The sequence below is a fragment of the Littorina saxatilis genome, linkage group LG2 (assembly GCF_037325665.1).
Source record: "Littorina saxatilis isolate snail1 linkage group LG2, US_GU_Lsax_2.0, whole genome shotgun sequence".
Classification (NCBI taxonomy): Eukaryota; Metazoa; Mollusca; class Gastropoda; order Littorinimorpha; family Littorinidae; genus Littorina; species Littorina saxatilis.
In genome coordinates, this window is record NC_090246.1 from 17,322,056 (window position 1) to 17,349,542 (window position 27,487).

General features: G+C 42.8%; 2 protein-coding genes and 1 long non-coding RNA gene across 3 annotated transcripts in view; all 3 read left to right on the forward strand.

Moving 5' to 3' along the window:
• The first annotated feature begins 495 nt into the window (after window positions 1–495).
• Window positions 496–17,925, forward strand: LOC138958394 (dynein axonemal light chain 4-like). Its single transcript, XM_070329532.1, has 3 exons — window positions 496–669; window positions 14,199–14,282; window positions 16,166–17,925. The coding sequence occupies exons 1-3, from the start codon at window positions 604–606 to the stop codon at window positions 16,328–16,330; spliced, it is 315 nt and encodes a 104-aa protein (XP_070185633.1). The 5' UTR covers window positions 496–603; the 3' UTR covers window positions 16,331–17,925.
• Window positions 17,926–18,476: 551 nt separating this feature from the next.
• Window positions 18,477–27,487, forward strand: part of LOC138958397 (uncharacterized) — a 77,030-nt gene continuing 68,019 nt past the window's right edge. The window contains exon 1 of the long non-coding RNA XR_011453391.1: window positions 18,477–19,064. This is a non-coding gene — a long non-coding RNA (uncharacterized lncRNA). The remainder of the gene's footprint in view (window positions 19,065–27,487) is intronic.
• Window positions 20,230–27,470, forward strand: LOC138958393 (eukaryotic translation initiation factor 4E-binding protein 1-like). The gene is made up of 3 exons (XM_070329531.1): window positions 20,230–20,529; window positions 21,647–21,814; window positions 23,437–27,470. The coding sequence occupies exons 1-3, from the start codon at window positions 20,391–20,393 to the stop codon at window positions 23,478–23,480; spliced, it is 351 nt and encodes a 116-aa protein (XP_070185632.1). The 5' UTR covers window positions 20,230–20,390; the 3' UTR covers window positions 23,481–27,470.

The window sequence follows — 27,487 nt, forward strand, 5'->3', positions numbered from 1 at the left end:
AACTTTTATCACCACTCTTACCCGCTCCGACATCCTCCCTCCCTCGCTCCAGAGGAAAGGCGACAGAAGTGGCGGACTCAAACCGCTGTGCTACCCTGCAGTTCAACCGATCTGCACATTTTTCCTTCTTTGTATTTATTCAAAATCTGTTTAAAAAATGTGTGTGTATACTTCAAGAATTATAGCAGCTATCAACTTGAAAATAGTGCTGGGCAAAGTTACGAAGCCCGACTGACTGCACTGACTAATAATACTTTAAACAAAACACAAAAATATTAAGTTTATGGAACATTTAATTACAGACAAAACGAAACTTTCCACATTTCTACTGAACATGCTGGGCAAAATCGGTTGCGTCATAAATTGAAAACGCCCCACATTATCACATTATCAGTGGACGGCATCAAAGTGTCAAACCAAATCACCACCATGCACGGGCAAGGCACCACTGGCATGGAAGGCAAGGGGAATAAGTCCATTTGAAAAAGGAAATGACTTTGAGCGCATGCGCAGAAGTGCTTAGTAACCATTTTTGATTTGGAGGTTGAGAGAGGAGTGAAAGATTCTCTCTTTTTCAGCAACAACAGGTCTGCACCAGAAGTAATGGAAGCCACAGAAGAGAAGAAGGAACCCGACACTAAGAGGGTGCACACTTATCCTCTGATTAGGGTAAGAGAACATGCCTAAATGGTGGTCACCAATGTTGCCGCCGCCAATTGATAAGAATTAAGATGCTCAAAACAACATGGTTGAACTTGAAGCACAGGCGGAAGGTATCGTTCACTGGACCACTACTTTCATAGAAAGTCTACTATGAAAGTAGTGGTCCAGTGAACGATACCTTCCGCCTGTGCTTGAAGTAAGATTAAGAAGGGGAACAATGATAACATGTTGAAAAATAAATACATTTACTATTAGGCCAAATAAAACAAGAGGCGAAGCCTTCAAGGCTCACGTAAGAAATAGACAAACAGTAACACAAACTCAATCACTCCGTCACACATACACACACACACACAGTAAGCATAGGTGACACTGTGACGTAAGTGTAGCCTATGCGGTCGTAGATCTGTCTGTCTGCATGTAGCCTACTTACAGGGACACGACTGCCAAATAGTCTCGGCCCGCTCAAAATAACAATGACCGAGACTTTCAGTAATTCCTTCGCGTGACGTCTAACCCTCTTACGCCATAATGTGACGTCTTCAAATGACGAAATGTTAAGTTTCTACCACAGACATACACACACACAAACACACACACACACACGCACGCACGCACGCACAGAGACAAAGTTACGACCGCATAGGCTACACTTACGTGAGCCAAAAATAGGTCTGTTTACGGTATCCCGACCGAACCTAATTTTTCGGCCCGACCCTTAAACTTTTTTTTCGAAAAATTAAGAAGAAGAAAAATGAAAAAAAAAATGGGGGGGGGTCTTTGTTGTAAAGTCGCTTTTTGGTGTCAAACCGGAGCGTACTTAGCTATATTGTAATAATTTTTTCCTTGTGAGGAAAGACGATAAAATTCCCTTCGTTTTAAAAAACAATTATTGAACAAACTCGGACAGAAATGGACCAAACGAGACGGGGGGAAAAAAAAAAAAAAAAAATCCGACCGACCGACCCTATTTTTTTCGGCCACGTTACCGTAAACAGACCTATTTTTTTATTTGGCCTTATAACTAAACAGTAATGAGTATTATTATTACTTGACTGTACTAACACACATGCCGTGTGCCCCGTGTTCTGGTGAACAGCACGTGTACAAGGATGAATATATATAGTGAGTGCATGGAGACAAACTGCTAGGATGAGGGTTGTAACTTGTAGCTAAAAGTGAACCTATGGTGAATCAGCTTGTAACCTGTTTCTGATAGTAACACGTTGTGCTTTGTATTCATGTGATGAAAAATTTTTCATGTTAAGCTAGGCTGTTTTTTTGGTGTGTTTTTTATCAAAAGGTTAGGTTTTTGAATGTTTAATTAGAAAATTAAACTAGACTTACGCTAGGAAGTTGAAGTTTACTTGAAATTATTAAGAGTCTATTGACAGGAACGGAGGAGTTACGTGAGTATTGTGCGCGCATGAGCAAGAAGTCAATGTTAAGAGCTGTGTGAGGTCACTAGACTGACGACTTAATTATAGGGAGGGTCAGTTTATTGAATCATCATAAATCTACTCCTCCGTTCCTGTCAATAGACTCTTAATAATTTCAATTAAATTACATATTACTTACTCCGAATCACATAATTGCATTGACCCACTTTAGATGCTTAGGTTATGATAAAAGCTACCCCGTCTAGGTATAAGGGGAGCAACCCCAACTAAAAAAGTGACTGCACCAGCATGACTGACACCCTGGGTTACGTCCCATGTAGCATACTACGTCATCAATGGTGCTGGTCACGTGATACCCCTTCAATCGACTACTATCACTCAAGGGTGACGGTTGTGTTCGCTTTTGCTCTGGCTCGTTTTGTGTCTACGGCACCCACCGGCCTCGGCCCCTGTCTACTTCTTGCTGGCTTGCAGCTGGTGAGATCGTTCATATTTTCTTGTATGTTTTTTGCTTTCTGCTGTGAATTTCGCATGTCCGTTGGACTCTGAAGTTTTCAGCAGTTGTTTGGCTTCCTCACGGTCGCCATTTGCATTAGCACGTTGTCTGGCTTCTGTTGTTTTAGTCCGTGTTCGGGCTGTTAACGCTGTTGTAGCTTGCTTTGTAGCTGCCGTCGGTAGCTTTTACGCATGTGCTTATCTGTTTGCTTGCTTGCTTCTGAAATGTTTGTGTCTGTACGGACTTGATTAATTTCAGTACTTGTGGCTTCCTCCTTGGTCGCCATTTTTAGCTAGCAGGTTGTTTGTTTGTTATGTGGATTTGCGTCCGTACTCGGACGCTTAACTCTTTGTATAGCTCGTTGTCGAGCTGCCTTTGGTAGCTCCTAAACTGGTTTTAACTGCCCTCTTGGCTGGCTTCTGAAAGGTTTGTGTCCGTTCGGACTTTGCTAGTTTCAGTTGTTTGTTTATTTTTCTCTCGGCTCTTTCATGGCCGTTAATGAGAATTAGAGGTAGCTAAGGCTGAGGGTTAGGGCTTGGGCCCTGCTAAGCTCTATTCATCAGCATCCTCTTCTTTTGAAGAACTCTGTTGTGGTTGTTTTGGCACAATATTAGACGAAATTTTACGCTGTTCTGTGCCGATTTATGCTACGGACGATTGGCCGTCTGGCTCTCAGCCGTCCGTCTTGGCCTCTAAGGCTGTCGTTTTACGTCTGTTTCGGCTCCAGAGTCTAGGGCTCTGGGGTCTACCCTTATCTTTTGCTTATTTCAGATATGGATTCCCTCGTTCGCGAGGCTTTGCCGCGGCGGTCTTAGTCGCCAGCTCTGCCCCCCGCCTGGGGGTTAGGCGACGTTCTCTCCTTGGCGTTTTTTGATGCCTGTGCCTTCAGACTCCGGGTCTTCTCTGGACCAGGCTGCTGTCCGCCGTGACGTTTATGGACGGTCCCGCGGGGACCTTCTTCTCCTCTTCCTGGCCGGCATTTGTTGCCTTCCGCTTGCGGTGGCGCAACAGTGCATGTCCCTCCGGGGATCCGGTCACAGCAAGGTTGGTGTCTGCAGCAGCCGTTTACGGCGGCTGCACTTCCGGTTTCCGGAATCGGATGTTCTCCTGCTAGTGAGCGACTTGCGTTCACGTCAGGTCCGAACCTCTCCGTACTCCAGCAGTCGTTTCCGACAGCTGGGCTTCCTGCTGTTGCAGGAAGTAGGGGTTCACCGGCTAGTGAGCGACTTGCGTTCACGTCCGGACCGAATCCCGCCTTACGTCAGCAGTCGTCCGCGACAGCTGCTTCCGGCTCAGGCCGGAAGTAAAAGGCTCACTGGCTAGTGTTCGGACTACGTTCACGTCCGGTTCGAGCCTTGCCTTACGTCAGCAGTCGTCCGCGGCAGCTGCGCTTCCGGTTCCGGCCGGAAGTGTAGGTTCACCGGTAGTGCACAGGCTGCTGTCACGTCCGGTTTCGGCCTTACCCTACGTCAGCAGTCGTCCGCGTCAGCTGGGCTTCCGGTTCCGGCCGGAAGTGTAGGTTCACTGGTTAGTGCTCAGGCTGCTGTCACTTCTGGTTCGAGCCTTTACTTACTTCAGCAGTCGTCCGCGACAGCGCCGCTTCCGGTTACGGCCGGAAGCGTAGGTTCACTGGTTAGTGCACAGACTGCTGTCACGTCCGGTTTCGAGCCTTGCCCTACGGCAGCAGTCGTACGCGACGGCTGTGCTTCCAGTTCCGGCTAGAAGTATCGGTTCACTGGTTAGTGCACAGGCTACTGGCACGTTCAGTTCGAACCTTGCCTTACGGCGGCGGTCGTACGCGACCGCTGCGCTTCTAGCTGCGGACGGAAGTGTGAGCTCACCGGTTAGTGCACAGGCTGCTGTCACTTCTGGTTCGAGTCTTGCCCTACTTCAGCAGTCCGCGACAGCTTTGCTTCTGGTTCCGGCTGGAAGCGTAGGTTCACTGGTTAGTGCACAGACTACTGTCACGTTCGGTTTGAACCTTGCCTTACGTCGGCGATCGTACGTGACCGCTGCGCTTCTGGCTCCGGCTGGAAGTGGGGGCTCACTGGATAGTGGGCCTGCTATAGTCCCATCTGGTTTGAGTCTGGTTTTTTCGTCAGCAGTGCCCTTTGGGCTTGCAGGCTCCCTGCCTCAGGCGGATTAGCAGCTACCACACACTTCGGTAGTGGGTTCTGCCGTTCTCCTCACTTCCTGTGCCTTTGGTCTTAGACGCCTCTCATCCTCCTCTTAGTCAGGGGTGAAGTTTGGCCGTTGGCTTGCAGGAAAGGGGCTTCAGGCTCCGGCCTTCCCCGCTCAGGCTTGGGCTCTTTTCGCTTTCTTTGCTGTCCTCACGGCCAGCTATGGAACTTGCGCGGGTTTGGTTTGCCTCGCCTGCGCAGGCTTCTTCTTTCGGGACATTAGCGGCTCAGAGGAAGTTGCCTTTGCCCAAGATGTCCCGGAATTTGCTGTCGTCTTTTGCCCCTCTGCGTGCACCTTTGCCGGTCACGCCGGAACTTCTTCTTTGGGGAACGTTTCGAGTCCTTTTCTCTCTGAGCAGACTCTCTTCCCCTCTGAGGAAGTGGGCAGACAGCTTTTGGAACTTGCTTCCTTTTCGGAGACACTCCTTTACGGAGTCCTTGGCGCCCTTTACACTCAGTAAAGAGCAGGACGCAGGGGATGCTTTCTCCACCTTTGCTAGGGCGAATTTAGAACAGAGGAGGCCTTCCTCTCTGCACAATGCCCATACGGTCATGTACAGACGGGACTTGTTCCTCGCCCATTCCTAGTTTATGAGGAATCAATGAGAGACACACTTAGTTCTTCACCCTTGGTGGATGGGTCTCTTCGGCCTCCTGGCTTCTAAGGCCTCCTGGCCTCCAAGTCCTCCTGGCCTCCTGGCTTCTGAAGCCTCCTGGCCTCCTGGCCTCCAAGGCCGCCTGGTCTCCCTGGCCTCCATGGCCTCCAAGGCCTCTAAGGCTTCCTGGCCTCTAAGGTCTCCCGGCTTCCAGGGCCTCCTGGCCTCTAAGGCCTCCTGGCCTCCAAGGTCTCCAAGGCCTCCTGGCCTCCGGGCCTCCAAGGCCTCTTGGCCTCTAAGGTCTCCTGGCCTCTAAGGCCTCCAAGGCCTCCTGGTCTCCAAGGCCTCCATGGCCTCCAAGGCCTCCGGGCCTCTAAGGCCTCCTGGCCTTCAAGGTGTCCTGGCCTCCAAGGCCTCCTTGGCCTCCTGGCCTCCAAGGAGATAAAGATTTGTAGGGACCTTCAGGTCTCTTCTTTTGCTCTTCAAGCTTTGAAGCAGCAAAACGGGCTCTACCTAAGCAGACTCAGCTTTTTCAGTCTAAGTCCTCAGCTCAGGTTTATCCGGAGAGGTTCTTCCTTTCACAGACGTCTTAGTCTGTGTTTTTTGGGAACAACAGCTGGCTTTAGGGCATCCGGGTTTTTTAGCCTCGGCTGGTGCAACAGCCATTTCATCCGTTGGTGGTGGTGATTGTTGTTTGCTCTTATGGACTCGGTCCTAGTGGGTCTTTCGCCGATTTTGACTCTGTCTTTCTCTAGCGAGCGGACTTGTTCTGGTGTTTCGTCCAAACTTAAGGTTTACTTGAGTTGGCCTCGGAAGTTACATTCAGATTTTACTGAGTTTGCATTGGTTTTAGCAATGCATGGTGAGGGGTCATTCTTGTGGCCTATCACTTTTCTCAGCTTTATTGGCTAACCCTCCCCTTTCGGTAGAGGTCTAGTTAATTTCCTGGTTTCTTGGTGCGGGCTTTCAGCCCAGCATCTTTGATGGCAGGTCTACGGGCGTTACGGCTCTCAGCCTTAGCCCGTGTAATAGTCTCCTGCCTGGCATGGGCGACTACGGTCTCCGTGTCTCTAGAATTTGTGTCTTCCTCTTCTCCCTCATCCTGCCATGAGGCGAGTCGGGTCGACTTCCGGTGGTGTGGGTTGCCTGTTACGGTCACCCTTCTACCACTTGCAACTATTGCGCACTCTTGCCTGTTGTGTTCCGTTTCTGATTCTCGGTTCTGAGGTATCAGACGTGTTTGGTTTTTCAGCCAGACTCAGGAATTTTCTGGGCTCGGTCGGCCGCGAAATTTTCTTCGGGCCCTTCTTCTTGAGAACTCTCGTTCAGGGAGTCTTAAGGCTGGTTAGCTTCACGGTTTTCTGTTTTTCCTTTCCAGTCTCGTTTCTGTTTTGGGTTTTTGATTTTCTTTCATTTACCTACAAGCAGACTGCTTTGTGAACACTCTGACTTTAGTCTTTTCGGTTAGAGTCACCGGTCACATCAGGCTTTGGCCACCGCGATCTCCGCTCTGCTGGCGGCTTACACTTTTCGTAGGCCGCTTCTTCCTCTGTTTACCTCCCTCTATGCTTCTGCATGGACTGGTAGTGGACTTCTGGTGACCGTCTCTTCTGAGATTTTTTCTTTGAGTTTGACTCTGGTTTTTTGTACTCAGACGTCTCTCTCTCTTTCTCGGAAACAGGTCATTCCTCTCTGGAGCTGACCGTTATCTCTCCGGCCTTTCGGGCCTCTCTCTATGCCAAGGCTTTTAACTTTGGCATGATTGTATTACGGTCCTGGGGAAGGTTGGTTCTTTTCATTTATGATCGGTCAACCTTACGCTTGGCGTTTCCAGGGTTTTTGGCTTTTCCTTCCAATAGTAAGGGGGGGGGGGGGGGGCAGCTTGTCTGTCCCTCTACTCGGCTCGGGTTATTCAAGACTTGAGCCCCTTTCTGGGCTGTTTTTTATGGTTCAGGAGATGGGAAGAAGTGCTGAGCACAGCTTACGGGCTCTCTGATGCTGTCTTTCGCATTTTTTTGCCTGAGCGGCATTGCGACTGTCTTTTAGGATGGTTCTCGGTCCTCGTTCTGTCTTTTGGCAGGGGGCCAGTTCCTGGTTAGGGTTTTAGAGTGAGCTAGATGTTTTCTTTCTCACCGGCTCTTTTCCTGATTTTTGGCAGTGGGCCAGTTTTTTGGCGAGGGATTCTCTTTCCCTCCGCCTTGGCGTAGCTATCGGCTATCTTTCCCCTAGGCTCAGCCCGAGCTCTTTTTCCAGGGCCTGGGCCTCCTCCTCGGCCGTTTTACGGTCTGGGAGGTTGGATGATGTCCTGCACACAGTTTACTGGTGCTCGGCTTTTGTCTTTATCAGTTTCATAGGGAGACATTGCTGCCTTCTGGCAGTATGGATCTATCTGTAACGATGGATCTAGGTCCCTTCCTGCTTTGGTGGCAGCGGGACAATGCCTCTCCAGAATTTAAGAGTGAGTTTGAACTTCTTTGATCTTACCCACCGCCTGGTTGGAGTTATCTGCAATTATGTGATTCGGCGTAAGTAATATGTAATTTAATCGAAAATTTTTATCTAAATTTTGATTTGATTAATATACTTACCCGAATCACATAAGTAATTCCCTCCCGCCTGCCCCGCTCGATATTTTTGATATGCTATTAGTCGATTGAAGGGGTATCACGTGACCAGCACCAATGATGACGTAGTATGCTACATGGGACGTAACCCAGGGTGTCAGTCATGCTGGTGCAGTCACTTTTTTAGTTGGGGTTGCTCCCCTTATACCTAGACGGGGTAGCTTTTATCATAACCTAAGCATCTAAAGTGGGTCAATGCAATTATGCAATTATGTGATTCGGGTAAGTATATTAATCAAATCAAAATTTAGATAAAAATTTTCGATTAAACTTCAACTTCCTAGCGTGTCTAGTTTAATTTTCTAATTATTATTCATCTATTGACTACGTCACTACGTAGTCACGTGAGACTTCAGAAACAGTCTATGTGAACTCACACTCAATCAGACAAGGTAAAGAGTTCTAACTTTTATTCTCAAAATAACCATCAAGAATTATCTGACCAAAATTTGAAACAGAAACATCTTTCTTGTAGAACTTTACAAACACTCTGTAACTTGCCCAACTACCAGCTTTGAGTATAGTTTTCAAGGGCACACCTCTGTTTTCTGCTGCACTGCAACTCGCACTTCGTGTGGAATGTGCTGTGTATTTCTCTGTGTCTATGCCGGCACTCCGTAACACAGCTTTGATCCATCTGGAAAAAGTCTGTTTTCCTACAGCACAATGAGGTTTTCAATAACTGATGAAGAGTTGCTTCCCTTTCCTTAAGGGCTTTGTTATAGTCAAATATTTCTGCAAGTGACGTACAGGACAAAGTTTCTCATTATCTGTGAATTCGAGTATTTCAGCAGGTTCTGTGTGAAACCCAGGTTTAGTAGTCTTATGTTTGCTTGAAAACACTATCACACACTTCTGATCAAAAACTCTGATATCATCCACCATTAAAGAATGTAGAGCATGTCCCCTTTGACCTGTGACTAAAGCTACTAACATACACGTTTTCAGTGTCAGTTCCTTCAAAGAAAGTTCATGCAGTTGAGGAAGTTTGTCAAAATAGTCCAACACTACATTCACATCCCAGGTATCTGTATATCTAGGGAAAGAAGGTCTTTCTTCAAAAACACCTTTAATCACTCTGCACACAACTGGATGACTACCTACAGTCTGACCCGATATCATGGGTAAGTAAGCTGACAACGCACTACGGGCAGAATTGACAGTACTTTATAACTTGCACCAGCGTCAAACAGCGATGCAAGAAAGTTAGCTACTCTTGCAGGGGAAGCAATGTCAGCATCAAAACTATTCTCTGAAGCATAAGATTGCCACTTTGAAATATAGCAGTTATACACAGCTCGAGTCAATGATCTGAAAGACTGAATCATCAGGTCTGCAGCACATTGTGAGAAGCCTAATTCCTGGAGATAGCGTTCCCTGATACATTGCATACCAGAAGTTGAAGAGAACGATGAAGAGGGTGCAGTTTGCCCGGGTGAGAAGGTAGTGTCAAGAGTTCCTTCCTTTCCATCTCCACTGGTTCCGGGATCAGGAGATTGTTGAGCAGAGGCCACCAAACCTGCGTCGTCCAGCGTGGAACCACCACCACTCCGATGCCCATGTCCTGACGAAACTTCGTGAGAACTTGTGTGATGACACTTAAAGGAGGAAAATTAATGCATAAAACTCAAAATGTCCCCAGTTCATGGAAAAAGCATCGACAGCAAATGCTTCTGGGTCTGGCTTGTAGGACATATACCTGTCCATTTGTTTGTTTAACCTGGATGCAAATAAGTCAATAGTAGGCTTCACCTGCAAAGAACTGAGAGCCTGAGTTAATACTGTCTCATCCAGCTTCCACTCTGTATCCATATTTATTTTCCTTGATTCAGAATCAGCAGCAGTGTTTTCTTTCCCTGCAATATGAGCTGCACTTAGCCAGATATCATGAGCGATGCACCACATGCACAGCCACATTGTATTGGTAATAGAGTCACACGTATCAGAATGACTAAGTAACCATGAGATTGATACAGGCAACAGCCGTGGTATTGTCAACAAGAATACGCACATGCTTACCAAGAAGTTGATCCTGAAAACACAGCAGTGCAAAGTATGCCGCTTTTAACTCAAGGTAATTGATATGGAACTGTGTTTCAACAGGCAGCCATAAACCAACTGACAGTGCGTCTCCAAGTGGACAGCCCCAGCCTGTGAGACTAGCATCAGAAGAAAGAGTGATATCTGGTGCAGACTGGTGTATGTTGTTATAAGAAGCCAACACATTATCTATCCACCACTGCAGTTCTGACTTAGCAGAACAGGACAGACTCATGCAACAATCAAAATCTCCTTTACTGCTAGCAAGCGCTGCTTTTTTCTCCTTTTCAAGCTGTCTGTAGTATAGATAGGCCCGTATTTCACTGCAGGGATCAATGCTGCTACAATTTTCCCTATGACTTTGGCTAAGTATCGTATTGTCATTGAGGATTTGGACATTGCGGTCTTACAACAAGAAAGCAGGTCTGCACTTCTATCAGGTGTAAGAGTGGTAATCATCTGCTTTGAATCTATGATTACCCCAAGATACTGAACACAATGGCTGGGCTCAAGCACTGACTTTCCTGGGTGAACAATGAAACCAACTGATCGCAATAGTTGCACTGTATCAATCACATTTTGCATACATGCTAGTCTTGTCTCAGCAAGTAACAGAGAATCATCCAGAAAAACGGTGGACAGATGACCTTTCTCTCTCAAGGTAGCAAACACAGGCTTCAACAATTTTGTAAATTTGCGTGGAGCAAGTGCGAGACCATTTGGCATGCAATTAAACTGCCATATCTTACCATCCCATTCAAACCTCAAAAACTTTTTGTGGCCTTCAAAGATTGGTACAGAATAGTATGCATCCTTCAGGTCTATGGAAGCCATAAAACAGTCTTGCGTCACTAATTTCAACGCAGCAGCTTGGAGCGTTTCCATCTTAAAATGATGGTAAGTTATGTCTATGTTCAAACACTTTAGGTTAAGAATCATCCTGTGTGTGCCATCTTTCTTTGGCCGTGTAAAAACAAGGTGAAACAAACTGCCCCGGTTCAAATTCGCACTGCTTTATCACTCCTTTTGCACTCGGCTTTTGAATCTCTGAATCAATTACTTTCACTTCCTGTTCATTAAACAAAGGTTGGTTTTTAAATGGACTAGATCTAGGTGTTGATCTAGATTGATTAAACTCAAGGTAAACACCAGACACGGTTTCAATGATTTCAGGATCTGAGGTTAACGATTTCCAGACATCCAAGAACTGCTTTATTCTACCACCTTGAAAGAGAGAGGTCTCCGTCTTTATATCTGTGAGCAAAGAGGAGAGACATACAGATAGCTCTCTCACCTGAGAAGTGACAGCATCGTCATTTAGTTTCTCTGACTGTTCTTTCCCCCAAACTGCCTCTTCTAATTCTGAAATCTGTTCTGCCACTGCGGCTGTCTCATGCCTAAAAAAGGCTTTCGACCATTGTTTTTCCACGGTTTGAACCCCCGTCTATCCACATTCGCACCTGCACTCTGTGCATATCTGCCTAGCTCTTTGGCCCCTTTCAGTGAGTTTGACAAATTGTCACCGAAAAGCTGTTGGCTACTAATTGGCACCGAGTCCGAACACAGCCCTATCATGTGTTTGGGAGGTGTGGGCGTAGCGCATAGTGACGTCTCAGGGAGAGCTCTCTACTGGCATGCCCAAGCATAGCGAGCGCATCGAGTTGGCTTTGACAATTGCTTTACCCGTTTTCCCGTCTTTCATTGATTTTTCTCTCTGCGCTTTAAAAAGGGCCTGAGTAGATGACGTCACTGCAGTCGCGGCTTTTACCACGGCGCGTTGGATAGAGGCTAGCTTTAGGTCCGCCTTTTTTGCGTTCACGGGCAACAGTTTCCACACTTCAGTGTTTACTTTTGGCACTTGCAACTTCTGACAGTTGACGGCCTTGGGTATAGATCTATCCTCTCAGCGAACTTTTCTTCGCCCAGTCCTTTGGCTTTGGCAAACCGTTTATCAATCAAATCTGCCATTGAGGAGGCTACTGTGTCAGCAGTGATTTCTTCTCTGTCTAGTTCGCCATCAATTTCTTTAATTAAATCTTCGTCCGAACAGACTATCGAGAGTACGTCATCGTCATCAAGGATTTCTCCATCAGATGAGTCTGAGCGATTATGAGTATGACTATCAGATTCAGAATCCCCATTGCTCTCAGGCTGATTCGATTCGACCTTGCGCTTTTTCATGAGCGTCTTGCCCTTCTTTGCATTAGGAGCACTGGCCCCCTTTCTTTTTCAACCTTGAGGCTTTTCAGACTGTGATTGGACCAACTCAGGGCCTGTCTGTGCCTGTGACCTACTTTGCTGGCTCAGCAGCGTGGGGTTCGTGAGGGCAGCGAACCTCTTTTCCCACTTGGCATCTAATTGTTGCATCAAATCTTGGATCGAGCATGGCTTCGGATTAGGTCTATCTCCTGACTCAGCAGGCCCGGCTTTTTCATGATCACTCATTTCCAACACACAACACAGGTGGAACCGGTCACAAGCCCTCAACGATTTAAATGAATGTCATTTATGAAAAAAAGGGGCAACTCACCTTACAAACGAATTCCAAACACAACCAGGTTGTTTCACAAACACTTCGCAGTCAAAAAAGAATTAGTCCTGCCCAAAACCAGGTCGATGAACCACGATTTAATCCATGGTGTGGAACAGCTCGTCCATTACCTTCAAGCTCTTACCGCCAATTGACTTCTTGCTCATGCGCGCACAATACTCTCACGTGACTACGTAGTGACGTAGTCAATAGATGAATAATAATTTCATTGAAATTTGAAGCCAAGGGTTTTATTTATCTCATAAATATTTTTTATACCACATACTAAGAGACCCCCCTGTAATAAATAAACCATTTTTACACACGTGTGTATATCATGTAAATGAGTTTAGTCAAACTTCATTCTGGCAGGGACCTAATTTTCCACTGCATGGTCATGATCATGATGACAAAGTCACTGATTGCTGTTTCATCGGGAAGAATTTTGAGAACTTACCGGTGATGCTCAAACACCATAGGACGCTCCCATGGATCACTTTTGTAGGGATTTCTTTGTAAACTCTTCTCTTCTTCTTTATTCATGGGCTGAAACTCCCATGTTCACTCATGTTTTTGCACTGTGGGTTTTTACGTGCATGACCGTTTTTAGGCAGCCATATGCTGCTTTCGGGGGAGGGATGCTGGGTATTTTCGTGTATCTATAACCCACCGAAGTCTGACATGGATTACAGGATCTTTTCTGTGTGCACTTGGTCTTGTGCTTGCGTGTACACACGAAGGGGGATAAGGCACTAGCAGGTCTGCACATAAGTTGACCTGGGAGATCGGAAAAATCTCCACCCTTAACCCACCAGGCGGCCGTGGCCAGGATTTGAGCTCATGACCTTTCAATTAGTAGGCCGATGAATTAGGCCACTCCGCCCATCATCTTTGTAAACAAACAAATAAACAATGAAATGATTTGAACTGGGCAGTCCGGATGATATGGGTTGTGGGTGACCCATACACATGTATATATATATATGGAATCAAAGAAGGATTTTACTATGTTTATCCCTGTTCGGATGGGGGGTTGTGTACGACCCATACCGTGATACACAAAGAGGGGATAAAGAGTTTATCCCTACTTGGTTGCCGTAGGCCGTGTACAACCCATACTTTTTATGTTGAATCCTACTTGTAAAGTGTGGGTCGTGTACATCAACCGGACTCTGTAGTCGAAAGGGTGATCCGGTGAAGGTTAACAGTCAGAACCAGCATGTGTTTTTCATGGTTAAACTTGAAGTGAAGAAGGCATAGTCTGGCTGCCAATCCCATGAAGCAGATGCATGAGTAGTCAAATTGATACACTGGTACCTGTGATGTGAGGCCCGCCATGGCCTCCAATATAAGAGAACTCAATCCTTGGTCCCTTTGTTTATTTACCAACGTTTACTAGTAGTGACAGAACACATGCCATGTAGGGACAATTTGGTTGGTCCCAAGGGTGTCCTTCATTGCAGGTACTACTGTAGTGCTCTTTTCCCTAAAACCAGCATGTGTCAGATTACAATGTGATGTTTACTGGTTCACATTGCCACTTGAACAGTCAATGTTTGATGCACCCAAGTGACTTTTTTTCTTTTTTCTTCACTCATAATCATAATTGATGAAGAAAATAGTATTATTAACAGTGACTGAGGTAAAGCATTTTATTTGTTTGTTCCAGCATTCAGACATGAATGATGAGATGAAGACAGAAGCCATGGAGTTGTGTGTCACAGCCTGTGAAAAATTTGCCAACAACAATGAGGTACATTAATTTTTAGATCTGACATTTTAAACTCTTTATCCCCTCTTTGTTTATCACGGTATGGGTCGTACACAACCGCCCCATCCGAACAGGGATAAACATAGTAAACGGTCCTTAATTGAGCTCGAAGTCCACTTTGCGAAGACTTCGCAAAGTCCTTTTACCGAAAACTCAGTGTTAAAGCTCCGTGCTTCCTATAATTCAGTCTCACTGAAGGTTTCTTATTTTGTAGTTGTTGAAATAGTTCTGTACAAGAAGATAGACATGTAGAGGTTACACGCCGAGTCTCAGTGATTATTAAAAATAATGGTCGAAGTTAGCGGATCATGAAAAATGCGAGCTTTAGCGAGCTTTTTCATGACCGCGAACTGAGACCATTATTTTTTATAATCACTGAGACGAGGTGTGTAACCTCTTTATACCTCCTTTCTTCAGTTATTCAAAGAAAAGAGGAGTTTTTTTGCGAAAGTTTGATCGAATCCTGTTCTCTCAACCAGTCAACCTGCGCAGGCGATCGATTAATGCGCGGTTGTATAGTTCCGTGCAAATCATTCCATTCTGTTAACACTTCTTGTCAGTTTTCCTATTTTGGGCTAAAATCAAGTACACAGATATGCTGTTATTCTGCTGTGGCGGCAAAGGCAGATATTGTGTGTTCTGTATATGTTTTGGTATCGCTAAGGATAATGTTTTTTCGTCAAATGGGACTAGCAGACGAACTTTTGCACCCGTGTTCCAACGTTAAAAACTGTATGAAGTTCAGTTTTCTGGGGAAAATAGTGTATGAAACCCCTTTATGTTGTTTAAATTGATGAGATGTGTGCATTTGGTTGCGTGTGATCTGTTTATTAAATGAAATATTGTTGAAAACTGACCGTCGGATTGCAGTCTGTTGTCGAAGGAACTGAGTGAAAAGAAGGGGAACTACTCTTGTCGCTAGACAAAGTATGAGTTACTTGCCTTGGGAAATTGCTTGTGATGAACGGCTTGAGCCCGGCAGATGAGATTCAGAAAACAACCGAACTCATGGATTTTATATGGAGATTCATGTGTTCAGGTCTGTAGTTGTTAATTTAAATGCGGTATGTTTGTATTGTTTGCTCCAGAGATGTATACTTCGTACATTAGAGCGTTCGGAACTTTTCAGTCGCAAAAAGTAGTTCCGAAACAGAACAACCTCTCAACCCATTGCACTATCGAGGATTCAGGCTGTTGCTGGGTCGTTATTTGTTTGGTTGCTGGGTCATTATCGAAAAATAACTACCCCTACAAGTTTACAGAGGTAAAGAAGCAGAGGGGGGAATAATAAAAGTTCTTTTGCTATTGATGTTAATAATGTAAATGAAAAGTACCAGGGATGGGCAAATCTCAAAATGTTAACTCGAGTAACTTCAAGAATGTCACTAGCCTGCCAGAAATGTTACTGGCCCGGTACATACCACACAACAAATTATGAGTGTCAGAATTCTTTACACAATTAAAATAGTGGTGATACGCACAGAAGCCTCGTTTTCTCGGTGATTTTACAGACGACAGAAGTTCCTGCAGTGTTTATATGGCTTTAAAACTCGATAGTACAACCAAAAGTATTGCATTTGATCAGAATTTTCACTGGCCAGCATGATGAGCTGCCAGGCAGTTTCTTCTGGCCCAATGAATTTTTTACTAGCCCTTGGCGATCGGGCGGGTGATTTGGCCATCCCTGAGTACAGTAATTCTTTTTGAGATAGCACATACAATATTATTGATATAGCTTGAAATAAGAGTGTATGCCCACATGGAGGACTGGAAAGAGCAGAGGAAGAAATTCCACATAAACGATTAACACAAAATGTTTCAAAGTAGAATTGCGCTGTTTATTTCTTTCTTTGTTTTGCTTGCAGAATGCTGCCAAGATGATCAAAGACACAATGGACAAGAAGTTCGGTGCTTCCTGGCACGCGGTGGTTGGAGAGGGCTACGGTTTCGAGATCACACATGAAGTCAAAAATTTGCTCTACATGTTCTTTGGTGGAAATGTTGCTATCTGTGTGTGGAAGTGCTCATGATGGAGATGTCGGGTTGTCAATGATTTCTTGTCACTTTTTTTTTCCCTCCTTCCACGAAAATGCTGCTGCTGTTACGGAACATTTGGACCAACTTGTTTTGAATGGCAGAATCTTATTGTGATATGATGCTGTACTAGAATGTTCATGTTTTAGTTCTGGGTCCCATTGTTGACTTCACCAACTTCATTGATAAACTCTTTAATGTTCATCAACATATTCATGTACAGCATCATGTCTGATCTGGACTACCAATTACAGCATTTTGTGCGGTTACTGTATATTTTACCATTTATAAACAGATCTGTTGACCTTCATTTTTAACATAACTAATGGAAAGGATTTTTTGTTTTACAGTGGGAAGCTAAGGTGTTGGTTAAAAACTTGATTGACTGTGTTTTGGGTCCATTATATCATCAACATTCATTGTGTTTGTTTTAGTTTCTGCCATGAAATAGGATATTACTTGATACAGTCAAGATGCAGTGCACACACACACACACCAGAAATGTCAGGTGTACAAGAAATCCTCCAGCAGGGGCAGGTCAATTTTGGCAGCATTACATATTAGCTAAAAACTTTTATTTTGATGAACTCCACCTTTGCTTAGGAATAAATATGTTGGAAACAGTTTCCTTTGATGGTTTTTATTTTTTTTAAGATCTGACATTTAAATGTTATTTCATGACCAGTTATGTGTCTGGCCTTTGAACATTTCAGGGCAAAACTGATGTCTTGTATATACTCCCTACATACTTCTTTGCTAGGATCTTACATTTTCAGAAACAATTGATTTTAGATTAACCCCCACCCCCCTTGCGGGTTAGGGGGAAGAATGTATCCGATGCTCCCCAGCATGTCGTAAGAGGCGACTAACGGATTCTGTTTCTCCTTTTACCCTTGTTAAGTGTTTCTTGTATAGAATATAGTCAATGTTTGTAAAGATTTTAGTCAAGCAGTATGTAAGAAATGTTAAGTCCTTTGTACTGGAAACTTGCATTCTCCCAGTAAGGTCATATATTGTACTACGTTGCAAGCCCCTGGAGCAATTTTTTGATTAGTGCTTTTGTGAACAAGAAACAATTAACAAGTGGCTCTATCCCATCTCCCCCCCTTTCCCCGTCGCGATATAACCTTGAACGGTTGAAAACGACGTTAAACACCAAATAAAGAAAGAAAGAAAGATTTTAGATTAACCCGACTGTGGCCTTAAATGACTGACTGTAAAATGACTGTACCTACGGGTAGCTTGCTGTTTCATATGAGAACAAATGTAGAATAAATTTGCTTGCCTTGAGTTTCTTTCCAATAGTTAATTTTAGCATCTATACAAGCCAGTTGTGCACTGTATGCATGCAGTAAGAACCATGCAGGTAAAGTCTGGTTCCCTGCTCGCTGACTTTGGCAATCTGATTGTATCACTTGGGCTATGCACTTGTACATAGAAATAATTTTTGATCTTCTCCCTTTCCCAAGCAATTTTTCTCCATTTTATGAAACATCAGTTTTTTGGTTGCTTTTGAAAGTGGACAGCTGTAATGTACATTCCACATTTTATAACTGCACCCCTGGATCAATTAAACTTTTGTTCATTTAAATCTGTGTGTTTGTGTGTGTGTGTGCATGCGAGTGTTAGAATGTGTATGTTGTGTGTGCCATGTGCATTGTATGTGCAAAGCTCATTGTACAGGGAACAGCTGAGGAAACAGAACACTTCTTATTATCATGACTTGAAGTTCTTGTTTCCGTAGCAGACTCGTAGATGAAAGTGATTAGTTGTCGGAGCCTTTTGAAGATACAAAATCCTGATGTTCTTTTTCTCACCCTACATGCACCCTTGGACAGCGCATGCACAGTCCACTCGGGGGGGGGGGGGGGGGCCTCTGATGAGAGCTAGGACACCTACAGGTTCTATATGTCGATGATCTTGACCAAAATGTATCGTGAGGGGCAACCGGTTACGTAGGGGCACTTTCGGCAGCATGCCATGGTCACAAAGGGTATTGTTTCTTCACAGGTACCACTGTGCAAATAATGGTTACAACATGTTAGATGTGAAGTTTTATTTTCAAAAGGATATCATGCAAACAAGACTGATCTATCGTGTCCAAAACAGTCCACTACATGTGCTTTTGGCAAGATGGTGTATGATGACAAGGCCCCAAAAAACATACATAGCATCTTGACCTTGCTTCAAGGTCAAGGTCGCAGGGGCCATAAATGTTGCCTAAAAAACAGCTATTTTTCACATTTTTCCCATTTTCTCTGAAGTTTTTGAGATTGAATACCTCACCTATATATGATATATAGGGCAAAGTAAGCCCCATCTTTTGATACCAGTTTGGTTTACCTTGCGTCAAGGTCACAGGAGCTCTTCAAAGTTGGATTGTATACATATTTTGAAGTGACCTTGACCCTGAACTATGGAAGATAACTGTTTCAAACTTAAAAATTATGTGGGGCACATGTTATGCTTTCATCATGAGACACATTTGGTCACATATGATCAAGGTCAAGGTCACTTTGACCCTTATGAAATGTGACCAAAATAAGGTAGTGAACCACTAAAAGTGACCATATCTCATGGTAGAAAGAGCCAATAAGCACCATTGTACTTCCTATGTCTTGAATTAACAGCTTTGTGTTGCATGACCTTGGTTGACCTTGGGTCAAGGTCACATGTATTTTGGTAGGAAAAATGTGTAAAGCAGTTCTTAGTGTATGATGTCATTGCTAGGTTTAGCTGAAGGTCAAGGTCATGTAAAGGTCAAGGTCAAGCATGGAGTCGTATGGGCTTTGCCCTTCTTGTTTCAAGTTTTGACTAAATGTTTTAACTTCGACTGGGAATCGAGACGAGGGTGTTAGAGTGTGAATGTGTGTGTGTGTGTGTGTGTGTGTGTATGGAGCGATTTCCAGACAACAACTGGACCGATTTTTATGAAACTTTACATGAGAGTTCCTGCAAATAATATCTGCAGAACTTTTTTCCATTTTTTCGATAAATGTCTTTGATTACGTCATATCCAGCTTTTTGTGCAAGTTGAGGCGGCACTGTCATTTTCAATCAAATTGATTGAAATTATGGTCAAGCAATCTTTGACAAAGCCCGAACTATGAGCTTGCATTTCAGCTTGGAAGCTTACAGATTAATTGATGAGTTTGGTCATTAAAAATCAGAATATGCTAATTAAAATTAAAACGTTAGTAATTGATCCAAAAATGATTTCATCTTATTTTTTATCATTTGCTGATTCCAAACACATAGATATTGAAACCAAGCTCAGAAAGTTAAAAAGAATAAAGAAAAGCGCGCTTTCAATTGAAGCGATCAGCGGCTGTTGTAGTTAATTCAGTGAGTTCGACAGATAGACTAAATGTATTAATTTTGCTTCACAGTTTTCAGATATTTTCCCACCATAAAATAAGTATCCCACCATAATTATGGTGTGCAATGCAAATTTATATATTGAAAACTGATTACTGGATCGTTAATATTTGGCCTTGTTTTAAAAATTATTTGATTTAAATGTGTTCACCTCTTTTAACTCTTCAGTCTATTTATAGAAAAAGGGAGATTGGAAGAAATCTTCACCAGCACCTAGGCTAATCTCTCAGCTTAACTTTGTGTTTTTCAGTAGAAAAACTGGAAACACTGACATTAATTTTTCACACACACACATACACAGAGTTTGTGATCACTTGCATCAGACTCCCTTTTAAAATACCCTTGTCATTAGCTGAAACCATATAACTGATTATAAATATTGTTGGTTTGTTTGTTTCATACACACGTACACTCTCCCTCTTTCACACACACATACACACACACAGCAAGAGCCTGAGGTAGAAACCGGATTTGCGAATCCAAAATTGGTTTCAGTCAAACCAAATCCGGATGTGCGTCACAAACGAGTTCCTCGCGTGTTGTGGTGTGTTTGGGAGTAAGAGGTGTGCAAGTGCTTTCTGTGTTTTTGTTGACTGGCTTTTCCGTAATCAGCGCACAGGCAGCCAATTGGACATTTATCTGTGATCTATTGAACCTTGTTCTTTAAATTAGCAAAAAATGTCTTCTGCATCTGGTGAGCCTAAAGTCCAGGGCCGAGACATCCCTAACAGACGTGTTGTTTTGAACGACATTTCACAGCTGCCATCCGAATACTCAACTACACCAGGGGGAACCTTCTTCTCGACGACGCCCGGAGGTATGTCATAGCACAAGCGAAAGTGCATTGAATGCTGATATCATTCAGCAACCAGTCTGTGCAATAAGAAGTCGCGTTATTGTTAATTTAGTGCAAACATTGATGTTGACCGAATTGTGATCGAGGCTAAAAATCCAACATTCAATATGGCGCTCCTCTTGCCATGTGACTTTTTGTTTGGCAACTTCTCAACGGGTGCTACAGAAGTTATCAAACGCTTTTAAGTTTTCATTCGTTTGAGTTTTGGTAAAAATGTTTTCACTCTGCTGCTGCTATTCACGTTTCAAACAAACTTTATGGCGTTAATGCGGACAACTTCTGGTAGACTTCAGCATCTGGGAGTAACTGCAAGGTGCTTTGAGCAGTGTGAACTTTCTGAACTCCGTCAGACAATTATCAAATCAGATGTTCTGCCGAGTAAGTTTGTTTGTGAAGGTTCATAAATGGATTAGATACTGATCCACACCCGAACTGGAAAGGATGATTTATTCGGGATTGCAACTTGCGTCAGCAAAGTTGGGCTGACTTCATTGAAACCGTGTCCTTGACCCCGTGAGGTCAAACATGGGTCACTATGGGGAGTCTCATGCACTTACAAGATGGCACGCAATGTGGTCATGAACAGTTTTCTGTGCAGCCAGTTCGAAAAGTGTGTTCTGCTGTCTACTGGAAGCTGTTATAAAAAGGCAATTGTAACAAAGAAAAGTCTACTCTGTTGTCAGGGGTCTGTGAATTGTGACTTTATATATATTTGATTAGCAACATAAGTTAATTTCTGTATTTTTAAACTGCCTTATTTGCCTTCCTGTTATTTGTCTTTATTTTATTCTTTTTTAAATAGTTTTTTTTTACTGAACTTGAAAGCCAGAAACACAAATTATGAGTGTAAATCAGCTACTATAAATGGAAGGTTTCTATTAAACTCATAAAGGGTCAATACAGGTTTACACAGTTGCACTGTGTTATAAACTTATTGTTGCATCTTTGCTGTCTGGTTGTTCATCTGAAGATCAAAAGGGTCCTGATATTGTTTTACATTTAACTACAAAGTACAAGTAGACTCACAAAACATTACCCATATTGCTCAGTTTTCATTCTTGTTTTTGTGTGTCTGCAGGTACTCGTATCGTGTATGAAAGAAATTTCTTACTGCAATGCCGGAATTCTCCACTTGCCAAGAGTCCTCCTGCTAACATGCTTGAAATTCCTGGGATAACCTCTCCTGCAAAGCCAGGCGTGAAAGAAAATGGTGATCATTCGCTCAAGTCTGTGAAGGAGGAAAAAGGTATTTTACACACAAGCAGGGGTTAGCCTGGGAGAAAAAGGCAATGGGACATTTGTCCCACTCAACCGAATTCCGATGGGACATAGTTGAAGGCAAGAAGCGCCAAAGAGGCCTGTGCGCGTTTTGACCAAAGATGCAAAATGGTACAATATGGTGCCATCTGAGAATTAGCCGCTATATCGTGTTATCTCTGTGTGTGTGTGTGTGTCTAATCCGACGTAAAGTGTTCATTTGGTGGCGCAGTGGTACGTAATCTCAATGCGCCCTTTGACGCACTGAAGGGAATTGTGATGGGACATTTTCAGATTTAATGCACAAATGGCTCAGGGCGCACTAGTAAATGAAACCCACGTGAATCAAACAACTTACTGCCATTTGTGAGTGACATTTGTGTGTGTGTGTTCTTGTCACTGCTTAGAGTTAGATACTTAGTTTTAGACTTCAGAGACGGAAAGTCTGAACAAATCACACCAGTCTACAAATGGACTGTGTGAAGAGAAAGTTTCAAAGAGAGGAGTATAAAATGTGAGGGTCTTTAAACAGAAATACCACTCGGCCAGGTAACACAGACAGTTACAAAGAAATTCACAAATGTTCTAGTAGTTAACAGAAACATGTATACATGTTATTCACTGTACAGTTTAAGACCCAGTTTTCTCACAATTTTTGTTCATAACCTCTGTAAGTTTACCCCCATTTTAAGACTCCCCTCTTTAAGACCTGATTTTCTCATATTTTTGGATGTCTTAAAGTTAAAGCACAAAATTGATCCTTTTTACTTGACTAAATGTTTTAACGTAGAGGGGGGAATCGAGACGAGGGTGTGGTGTGTGTGTGTAGAGCGATTCAGAGAAAACTACTGGACCGATCTTCATGAAACTTGACATGAGAGATCCTGAGTATGGTATCTCCAGACGTTTTTTTAAATTTTTTTGATAAATGTATTTGATGACGTCATATCCGGCTTTTCGTGAAAGTTGAGGCGGCACTGTCACGCTCTCATTTTTCAACCGAATTGGTTGAAATTTTGGTCAAGTAATCTTCGACGAAGCCCAGACTTTGGTATTGCATTTCAGCTTGAAGGCTTAAAAATTAATGAATGAGTTTGCTCATTAAAGTTGTCATTAAAATCGATTTTTCGCAAACAGATTTAAAATTGATTGCATCGTATTCTTCATCACATTCTGAATCTAAAAATATACATATGTCATGTTTACTCTTAAAATGTGATCACAATTAACGAAAATAGATTAATTAATCTTACTATTAAAATTTAAGAAATCGATCCAAAAATGATTTCATCTTATTCTTTATCATTTCCTGATTCCAAAAACATATAGATATGATAGGTTGGATTCAAAACAAGCTCAGAAAGTTAACAAGAATACAGAAAAGCGCGCTTTCCTGCTTAGCACAATACGCTACCGCGCTAATCTGGCGTGTCAATATCACTACGTTTTGCACGTGGGAGGTGAGCGATTTCCTTCACGCGGGGATTGACGAAGCTGTACTGTCTTGGTGAAAAAATACAGTGCGTTCAGTTTCATCCCGTGAGTTCGACAGCTTGACTAAATGTAGTACTTTCGCCTTACGCGACTTGTTTTTCTGTCTTGTCTGCACAGCAAAAGTTTCGGCAGAAGACGCCCAGTTTGAGATGGACATCTAAGCAGGAGGACTCGCTCGTCATGTCTTTCACCAGCAAGTGCCCAGCTGTCCGTGTGATCCGTCTTTCTGCTCAGTGACCATGTGAGGGAGCGTGTGGCTTGCGCGTGAAGGTGGCCATGTCTTCTCTACCCGGCCACGCGTGCAGGTTTCTCAGGATGTTATGTGAATTCGTGCTATTGGACTGTGCTAGCCTACAGCTAAGAGGAAAGTAAGAGAGCGTTTACAGTACAGATAAATAATCTGAACTGAAACTGTGCAAAATGTGCATGATGCACAATGGCTTTTGTGATAGTTTCCATTAGTTTTTCCTTGAAAACTATTGAACTCCAAACTCCAAAATTCCTGTCTCTTTTTCTTATTCTATCAGCAATGATCTGAAGTGTATGCATAGTTTGTATGAATTCATTTTTTGGGCTCATTTAATACTGACATAATACAGGATTTCCTCGGTTATGTTTTTCACGAAGTGAGAGTTTTAAACAGTTTTGGGAACACAAATAAGAATTTTTTTTGACATATCCACTTGTCAGGTAGTGACATTACAAAAGTATTATATGTTTATGTACAATGCACATCTTAATTTAGCAGTATTTAATGGAAGAATTTGATTCAAGAAAGATTACATTTTGTACAAGTTATTAAAACAAGTTACAGTGTTATATAAAGAGGGTGGAGCACTCCAATAATGGCATTAAATCTTCAGATATATATATTTCTGTATGTTTCTTGGAGTGTTGTGTGGCTCTTCGCCTCAAAAACCATTTTTCTTGTGTTATTTTAACAGGGGCATGAAGATGCATAATTACATATGTATTCATTTGATATTGTTTTGTTTGTTTCCCCGGGTGTTTATAGATGTTTTTCACTTTTTATCTTGCTATGTTTGTTTTGGCATTTGTTGATGATTAGATTGTTTTCTTCCCCCCGCGGGTTAGGGGGAAGAATTTACCCGATGCTCCCCAGCATGTCGTAAGAGGCGACTAACTGATTCTGTTTCTACTTTTACCCTTGTCAAGTGTTTCTTGTATAGAATATAGTCAATTTTTGTAAAGATTTTAGTCAAGCAGTATGTAAGAAATGTTAAGTCCTTTGTACTGGAAACTTGCATTCTCCCAGTAAGGTAATATATTGTACTACGTTGCAAGCCCCTGGAGCAAATTTTTGATTAGTGCTTTTGTGAACAAGAAACAATTGACAAGTGGCTCTATCCCATCTCCCCCCTTTCCCCGTCGCGATATAACCTTCATGGTTGAAAACGACGTTAAACACCAAATAAAGAAAGAAAGATTGTTTTCTTCATTTCATGTTATTACAGAATGTTCGTGTCGAATGTCTGTTTTAAGTGGCAGCTTGTTTGTGTTGAATGTATGAAGAAGGTTTCAAACGTCCCCTCATTTACCCCCCGCGGGTTAGGGGGAGTCCCATATTGGTTGGGACGAGAAAGAATTTACCCGATGCTCCCCAGCATGTCGTAAGAGGCGACTAACGGATTCTGTTTCTCCTTTTACCCTTGTTAAGTGTTTCTTGTATGGAATATAGTCAATTTTTGTAAAAAAAAAAAATTAGTCAAGCAGTATGTAAGAAATGTTAAGTCCTTTGTACTGGAAACTTGGATTCTCCCAGTAAGGTAATATATTGTACTACATTGCAGGCCCCTGGAGCAAATTTTTGATCAGTGCTTTTGTGAACAAGAAACAATTGACAAGTGGCTCTATCCCATCTCCCCCCTTCCCCCGTCGCGATATAACCTTCGTGGTTGAAAACGACGTTAAACACCAAATAAAGAAAGAAAGTCCCCCCATTTCAAAGTACCTCGTAGTATACTTTTTATTCAGCTCAATGCAGTTTTGAGTTTGAAAATCTAGTGCTACTGCTAGTGAACATACAAAAGGGTTACTTGTAAACTGGCATGCTTTGTTCTCATGAAGAAATAGAAACTGATGATTCGTTTTATATGGTCTTTTGAGACATTCATGATTGGATACTGAATAAATCTGCATGATAATCAAATTACTCTGTTTAGCTTCCTGTGCATTGTTTGAAGTTCAAACCGACTCTTGATACTCTTGGCTGTTATGACTCGCAACAATCATGCCAAATGATTCTTTTTTGACTTTTCGCATTACCTTTTGACTATTCAGTATTTTGTTTTGCCTTTCCGATACAGCTCAGTTAATTAAAACCAGGGTCAGCGGTTTCATCGCTTATTTGCTACAGAGACATTGTCGGTGAAGGTTCAGTACCTAGCTTTTGGTCATATCTACAACATCTGTATGATTGTCTTGAGTTTGTAAAGCTTTTTTTATTTGGAGAGGGCGACACATTTTCACCATGAGCATCTGTTGGGGTCATCAAATGCATTTGATTTGCGTCCCGCAGTGGGGCACTGCGGTTATGAAATTAAAGGCCCCTCCTGTTTTTGGAACCGCAGGAGCTTTCTAGTTTGCTGTTAGGTAGATTTTTGGTTCCTCTTTCCTGTCATGCTCTCTTTTTCTTCATGAATTCTTTTCTTTTTTCTGCCTTCTTGCTCATTCACCTGTATTTTTTCCAAAAATCTCTTCTCTTGCCGCTTGTCTCGCGATTCATGTATAGTTTAATCTGTTAGTGTTCTGATGTAAGTCCAGCAGTAGATAGGTTAAGCCTCTTTTAACATACTGGAAACTGGTAATCTTCCAGTAGGTATTAATTTAGTTTTACTAAAGCCTGCTGGGACACAAGTAATGGGTTAGTGCATTTGTAAACAGGAATCGCTTGACAAGTGGCCCCCTTCATCCCCCCCTTCCTCGTCCTGATATGGCTCTGCGTAGTCGGCTGGACGTTAAGCAACAAATAAACAAACAAACAAACAAATTTGATTTGCGGCATGATCTACACTATCAAAGCAGTTTTATGCCTAAACAAAAATCCAAAATCCCTTGTGTTCTTATGTGCCAAGAATATCCCTTGCAAATGTGTCACATGGGTTGGTATGCTTTTTTCTGGAGATCCATGGATGCAAAACTAACAAATTTCCACTCAGCGTCAGAGGGAATCTCTGACGTGCTTACTTGTATATGCATGTAACACACTGCTTATTCTTTTAACAGGTATATGCATGTGACACACTGCTTATTCTTTTAACAGGTTACTGTTAGATTTATCATGACTGATGAAGTCTGCATTTTCCATGAAATAAAAGTGTTTTACAATGTACAGTTGTGTGACTGTGTGTGTGTGGAGAAACAGCACTCATATTTGATTAGGAAAAACAAAACAAAAAGTCTGTTTAAGTAACATAGGCACACAAAAGAATAGGGTCGGTGGGTCAGGATGTTTTTGTTTTTTTTTCCAAATTTTTTTTTTCCCCCCAAATGCCCCAAAAAAAGTCTAGGGTCGCGCGAAAAAATAGGGTCGGTCGGGATACCGTAAACAGACTTTTTTTTTCTTTTTGCCTTAAGGCTCTGGTCAAGTGACTGTGTGTGTGTGGAGAAACAGCACTCATATTTTGATTAAGGCTCTGGTTCTTTGACAATCAAAGGTTGACTTTAATAAATGAAGAAAAAAAACAACTCCACATATACTGCTAAGTAAACAAACCGGCATTCCAGAAGTATCCACAAAAATACAGAAGAACCATAACGGAAAAACAACAAACCTGTTGGACAAACACTAACAGTTGCACGCTATATAATATCAGCAGATATGTCCAAGATTTTCAACACCAAAAACATAATAGACATAGGCTTGCGCATCCTTTCATAGCATGATTAGTATTAGCAGCATTTGTATCAAATACATTATGTGTGTGTTGACCCTCCTGCCCCGATTCAAGCTTCCAAGGCTACAGTACTGCAAGGGTTGTAGCAGTCGGATATTTCGGAAAAAGTTCCAGACTCTTTAGAACAGCAGTAAAATTTACCCACAATGCATAACGCAAATGGTAAGTCTATACCGAACTTCTGTCATTTCAGCTTCAGCAGCGAGGGTAGTGTGTAACTTTAGCAGCATTATTGAGTCACTTGAGAAAAA

Coding starts and splice junctions, on each gene's coding strand:
- LOC138958394 (XM_070329532.1), top strand. CDS start 604: ATGGAAGCCACAGAAGAGAAGAAGGAACCCGACACTAAGAGGGTGCAC. Junction 670..14,198: donor ACACTTATCCTCTGATTAGG/GTAAGAGAACAT, acceptor TGTTTGTTCCAG/CATTCAGACATGAATGATGA. Junction 14,283..16,165: donor AATTTGCCAACAACAATGAG/GTACATTAATTT, acceptor TTTTGCTTGCAG/AATGCTGCCAAGATGATCAA.
- LOC138958393 (XM_070329531.1), top strand. CDS start 20,391: ATGTCTTCTGCATCTGGTGAGCCTAAAGTCCAGGGCCGAGACATCCCT. Junction 20,530..21,646: donor CTTCTCGACGACGCCCGGAG/GTATGTCATAGC, acceptor GTGTGTCTGCAG/GTACTCGTATCGTGTATGAA. Junction 21,815..23,436: donor GTCTGTGAAGGAGGAAAAAG/GTATTTTACACA, acceptor TTGTCTGCACAG/CAAAAGTTTCGGCAGAAGAC.